Source organism: Cariama cristata, unplaced genomic scaffold (assembly GCF_000690535.1).
Source record: "Cariama cristata isolate BGI_N322 unplaced genomic scaffold, ASM69053v1 scaffold34277, whole genome shotgun sequence".
Lineage (NCBI taxonomy): Eukaryota > Metazoa > Chordata > Aves > Cariamiformes > Cariamidae > Cariama > Cariama cristata.
Window position 1 is genome coordinate 72,655 of NW_009625652.1, and position 6,359 is coordinate 79,013.

At 36.9% G+C, this 6,359-nt stretch overlaps 1 protein-coding gene across 1 annotated transcript in view; it reads right to left on the reverse strand.

Annotated features, from left to right (window-relative positions):
- INADL (InaD-like (Drosophila)) overlaps positions 1–6,359 on the reverse strand; it is a 96,629-nt gene that overhangs the window by 65,250 nt on the left and 25,020 nt on the right. Inside the window, exons 14-16 of the mRNA XM_009703685.1 lie at positions 5,257–5,313; positions 3,742–3,876; positions 214–378 (exon numbers count right to left, since the gene is read on the reverse strand). Of these exons, the coding sequence (XP_009701987.1) occupies positions 214–378; positions 3,742–3,876; positions 5,257–5,313 (357 nt within the window). The remainder of the gene's footprint in view (positions 1–213; positions 379–3,741; positions 3,877–5,256; positions 5,314–6,359) is intronic.

Below are 6,359 nucleotides of genomic sequence, written 5' to 3' on the forward strand. Positions count from 1 at the left end.
AGTCAGTTTTATATGACAATTTAATACAAAACTGCCTTATACAACTATGTATTTTAGGAAGTGTTATTTAAGACTGAAAAGTGGTCTGGATCAAACAGCAAAAGGAAAACAGAAACACTATCTTTAGAAAGCTAAATCACTTTCTCAGAAATACACGCACTTTTTCAAAAAGGTATTGTCCTGTTACACAACTGAATGACATGAGAAGTCTACCTTTTGTTCTGGAGGGGAAACTCCCACGGTGGGTTCATCCACAAGAGACTCATTGCCATCATCAAAAAGTCGCCGACAGCAAACCAATGTAAATGGGGGTGGCACTTCTTTTAGAAAAGTGATTGCCTCACGGCGTGATTTTCCGTATAACTGAACTCCATTTACCTACACATAAGGGGAAACACACATATCCACACTAAGATAATTAAAAAGATATCAACCAGATTATTTTATTAATTTTTTTGCATACATGTCTTTCCCCAGCTCAATGTGAAAGTCTAATTTTACCTAGGGATTCTAGAAAAGCTTGCATAGTTTTATTAATGTATGCTTCTGAAGTACACATGCATTACTGTAAGATTTAAACTTCATCTGCAAGATGTTGTGACTACTGACTGCTACATCACGTCTCTGCTCTCTTCAGCTTCCTCTAACTTGTTTTCTGCTCACTAATGTTTCTAGCCTAAATCTTTCCTAGCATTGTTATTTCATTCTTACCTGTTTCTTTGTTGGGGCTTTTTTTTTAGCATTAGGCTTATGTGTTTGAATTTAAAAAGATAAAATTTCAATTTTCAAAAATATTTTACTAAAACACAGATTAAGAGCTCTAATCAAAAACTTGAAGTCAGAAGTAGCACAACTTTGTCAGTTGTTTAAAAGGTAACAAAATGGTTGAAACTAAAATAGATCCTACAGAAAACATGCAAGAATGTTTATATAATAAAAAAGAAACCAATTACAGTAAGCAATTAATCAGAAAACCCTGACAAGGGTCAAACCATCCCATAAGCTTTAGATTCTGAGTGACAACAGAAGACCATAAGGCCATTGTGAACGGATGTTTTAAACCACAGACTTAAAAAAAGAAGAAGATAGATAGACAGATAATAATGCTGCTTTAAAAATGGGATACTGCAGTTATACGTCCACAGGAAAATAAAACTACAGTGATTCATCCTCTTTTACGTATTTTATAACCTCCAATACGGTGAGGGTATGTCTATTTGCACCATAGCGGTATCCTTAAATATGAGGAAAGCAGAACATCAGTAGGTATCATAGGTGTCATCTATGTTGACAAGCAATGCAGCCCCAAAAGAGCAGGACTTTAACCCAATTAGTGCTATGGACTCAATCCCGACACCTCTTGTGTTTCAGGGATTTCTTTCAGGCTACCTGAAGTCTGCTCTCGTGACCAAATATCCAAAGCTGCTGGAGTGCAATCACTGCTTTAGGAATCCAGCACACATCATCCAAGTCCACTACACAACATAAACCAAAGCACAAGTAGGGATAATTGAAGATTCTCTTCAATACATCACTCCATACCCAAACTGCAATGCTAATGTAGATGAACCCACATTTGATCCTAGAAAATATAGCATGTAAATATACAACGTACATGTACACAGCTCTGTAGATGTACTTGAGGCAGATCCTTGCCATATATTTCCCAGATCTTGTTCTTTAGAGGGACTCAATCTTGTGTAAGACTACACAGCAATCTCACTTTAGCCACCATTTTCTTCCTGATCACCTCTGTTTTTTCCCCACTTTTTCCTTTGTGCTTTTTACAGTGTAAATATAGCTTATACTGCTGGGAAACACAGAGTTCCTCTCACACTATAACCCAGCCAAGGAGAAAAATTCAGAGTGGTGTAACTGGCCTCCAACATGGTAAGATGAACTGCTATGGGTTTTTTCTGTAAGAATTACAGCAACTGCTGAGCTATCAGGCTAATCCATTAGTTAATTATTTAAGCAGAAGTATCTACGCGTAAGGATTTTTTAATGCATTGAGAGTGGCAGTGTGGTGGAAAGTTACCAGCACTTCTCAGCATGCTGAGATTGATGGAGAAGAGCTACTGTGCACTCCCAAGCAGACTTGGGACTCCCATTTCTTCTTTTGCAGCTGCCAGAAATCAGTCTCTAAAGATGCAAGGTGCCCTACACCACATTCATTCACCGCACCACTCTGGTTAGCTGTGCCATCAAATAGGAGTGAATGAAATTTTATAACAAAACTAGAAGGACACAAGGAAGCAATTTACTCCTAAAAAAGAACACAATGAAATTAGCTAAAATTTGAAGGGGAAGGGGGAGAAAATACCATGCTTTCTATCATAATTCAAACATGTCATTAAAAATAATCAACGTTCAACCTTACTATATATTTTAAAAAATTCCTTGCTGATCACATTTTAATCCCAACTGTATCAGGCCCAGGTAGAGCTGCTTGTTTGGGGAGTGGGGCTGTCACTTTTTCCACTGCAAACCCCTACTTAAGGGGATTTATAACTTGGCTGCAAAAACATACTCCGGGCTAAACCTGCCATATATAGCTTTAGCCCCGGAGCACATTTTTGTTTTGTTGGGTTTTTTTTCCAGCTACAGAGTAGAAAAAAATTTATGCTCACTAGGTCTGGACATATCTGTGAACTTAATTGTAAGTAGACAGTAATAAGTAAAACTGTTAAATACATACAAATAAAGTTTCCTAAGTTACTCTACAGCACTGCATTATTGGGTTTTGTCTACAATTTTTTGTTTAGTGGCCAAGGAATTTAAACAACACTTCCAGCATTCCATTAATCCCTTCCTTTAGGAATCAAGATTTCCTCCATTAAGCAATAGCTGAAGAAAATGTTTTAGGTCTAAGTGTAGATATTACTATGAATTTTTGATGTTAAAGGGTGAATGACAAGTAAAAGCAGGAGAGCTGTACACCTAACAAATTAATCTTTCAGAAGGCCTAATTCTGTTCTCATTGATGTCAATTAAATGTTCATTGCATCCACTAAAAAAAGGTTAAAATTCAAAATAGTCCACAAAGAGCTGGTACTCAATAGGAAATTAATATCTTTTCACTTGCAGGCTGAGATACAGATAGATATACATACATATACACACAACAAATAGGTATTATTTTAATACTATCAAATACATCTTTTTCCTGAGCAAACAGGTCTGGTCTGATTCCAATAACTTCAAAGCTGCCCCAATACCTCTTTATACATATTTAAACAAACTGATGTACTAGCTCATATACACAAATGTCTTTCAACACTCAACAAGAAAGTTATAATGCGTAACAGGAACCACTATTCCTGAGACTGTTGTAAATTTTTTAGGAGTGACAAATATTAAGAAAGGTTATCCACCACAAAAGCTAATGCCAAATTGCTCAAAAACTGGGTTAAAGGACTACAGATACAAATACATTCAACACAAATATTATCTCTGCCCTTGTAACTCTTGATACTCCTCTTAAAACATTTCAGAAAAAAAACCCATGAAGTCACTAACAGGTCACAATTGAAATTTTGTCCATAAAGGAGGAATGAAACAGTGAAGAAAACGAATGTGACTTCCAAAGCACTACCCTAACTGCTTCCACAACCAACTCCTGAATACTACTAATGCACGAACAGCAGCCAAACTAGAATTTAATACAAGCATTTTTAAGAAGGCTAAGCAAACAGGAATTATATCAGTTATATTCTGGGGGGCGGTTGTTTTGGTTTTTACCTCCAGAAGCTCATCCTCCAGTTGCAGAAGACCAAGTGTTGCAGCTGGACCATCTGAAGCAATTGATGATATATAATGGTGTCCATCAAATGTGTCAAGCTCAACACCTAATCTCAAAGTGTGGATGGGTAATAGCTGCCAAAAGATAAGTATGGCTAAGAATGTGTATATCTTTATCTACCGCAACATAAACACATTTAGGATTCAGTAGCTCACCGAATTAAACTAAGCACATAGTAAGATAATTAAGTCTTCATACTGACATCATCTGCGTTACAGCACAAGTGTCCATAATTTCTCTATACAAACCATTTGCACAAATAAAAAACAATCGATCTGCCCTTTGGGGGAAAGGCAGTTTGAACTGTATTCTTAAATAAGGTTATCATATTGTAAAAAATGCAGAGAAACATACCACCTAAAGTCCATCCTACCCAAAAGGTGAGTTTTCCACAAAACTGACAGAAATCCCATAATCACTATAAAAATTCATCACAAGATCAGCTGTCTTACTCCTTTGAGGTAGGAAAAATATCCATGAAGTGTCCTCTGCAAATAGCTAATAAAACTGGCATCTTTGTTTCTGCAAGGTGAAATCACTAATTTTGTGTTAGGCTTTTCCTAGCGGGCCTCCTCAATTTGGAATTTTTCTCTAGGGAGCCTCCAACCACTAGTGCCTCAGGCCTGCTAATACTAGGAAGACTAGCATAGAACTGATACACTATCCAGACAAGACAGCAGAAATCATGGCAATTTGGGGAGAAGATATGATCAGCAGTATCTGCTCCTTCAGTTTGGTCATTTTCTGGCTATTTATTACTTAAGTAGAAACACTGACTGTCCTTCTAGTTCCAAATTAATTCTGGATATTCAAGTAAAAGGAGCAATCCATTGATCCTCAACATTCCCCCACACCCACGTCTGATTATGAGTTTATGGCCTTTCTTCACTGAGACATCTCCACAAGTATAGAAATGCATCACCTCCACAAACCTCTTTTGCACAATATAAACATACATATCTTGAAAATCTCTCGAAAGTCTCAGAAGACTGAAATTAATTTCAGCTCTGACCATTTCGATTAAATAGACCTCCCTCTCCCTGAGCCAGGATCACTATGGCAAACTCCTCTGCAGGACAACGACATTGTTCAGCAGAGTTTCAACCTCTGCTCCATTCTGTATTTCTGCTCAATTCTGTAATTGCTTTCAACAACTGAATTTCAATGCAATTAAGTACCCCAAAATTTGAGGTTTATATGCATGGTTTGGGTTTGGGGGTTTTGTTTGTTTGTTTGGGGGTGTGTGGGTGTGTTAAAAGGTTTATTTTCCCATCCTACGAAAAGATAATGGACCAGGTCAGAAGATAAGCAGAATATTGGCAGCCTTTTTTTGGAAAAGATAGAGCCACAAAGCCACTAAATTCCTGAAACACATAAATTCGGAATTGCATCATGCCCTCCTAGGATTACTCTGCCAACATATACCATGAAGGAAACCATCATGTAAATCATACCTTTGAGTACTTCTGAAGCTCTGAATCATCTGTAATGGGCATATCCACATTCACAACCTAGAAATTGTACATCATAACATTTTTCAACAGCAGGACAACAAAGACTTTACTGGAATGATGAATTCTGGCAAAAAACTGATGAGCAAAATAAACTGTACTTAAACAAAGTCACATGGACATACAATAATTTTAAACAAATGTTAGAAAAACCTTTCAGACACAGAACATTTACAGCTAGGAATGTGGTGATTATGCACTATTAGCAGACTCCAATATTATCCTGTTCCCGAAGCCCGAGTGCCAATTTTAGTCAAGTTCAGTAATCCTGTATAAGCACAAAATGCCATTATGTTTGACACAAATACCCAAACTGATTTGCCAATCAGAATTTGAAAAATACGATAGCTTAAGTTATTACTTCAGGCTATAGTACAGCCATCTAACATGTAGACTAAACCACCATCTTCTGCAGCCTGCTTCTAACATGGCTTGAAATACATGAGTTTGATTACCAAATCTGAATGAAAAGTGGATTATTTAAAACAGTGATAAGAAATCCCTTCAGTATATCTTCATTTTTTAATATATTAATAAAATAACTATGTTCACCACCAATTTTCTTGTAATGTTCTTCCTTAACATAATTTATTTATCTGTAACCTTAGAAGGTTATTTACTCCAATTTTAAATGTGATAAGATGACATCTGTGGTGATCTATGGCCCTGGGCTGGAGTTTGGGACACTGAAGTTGAATATGTTTGGGAGGATTGCTACACTTGTTAGATTTGGAAAATATATAGCCTTGCACAACATCAGGTAACTTCAGGCTCCTTTGGAAGTTCCTAGTTTAACAAAGTATCTACAAAACAATACTAAGTCTCAGCTTTTCTTTTGGCTTAACTTCAAATACGGCTTCCAGCATCTTGTCTTCCAGTACCTAGGGTATTTTTGCAGACAGAATCCATTTGATGTCCATTCAGTTGTAACTAAATGAATCTATGCCTGATAACTCCTCAGGTTGACTGCTCACACTTAGGTACCTGGCAACAAATACCACACAGTCACACATCCCTGTACAGACTTCCAGGGTCTCTCTCTGTTT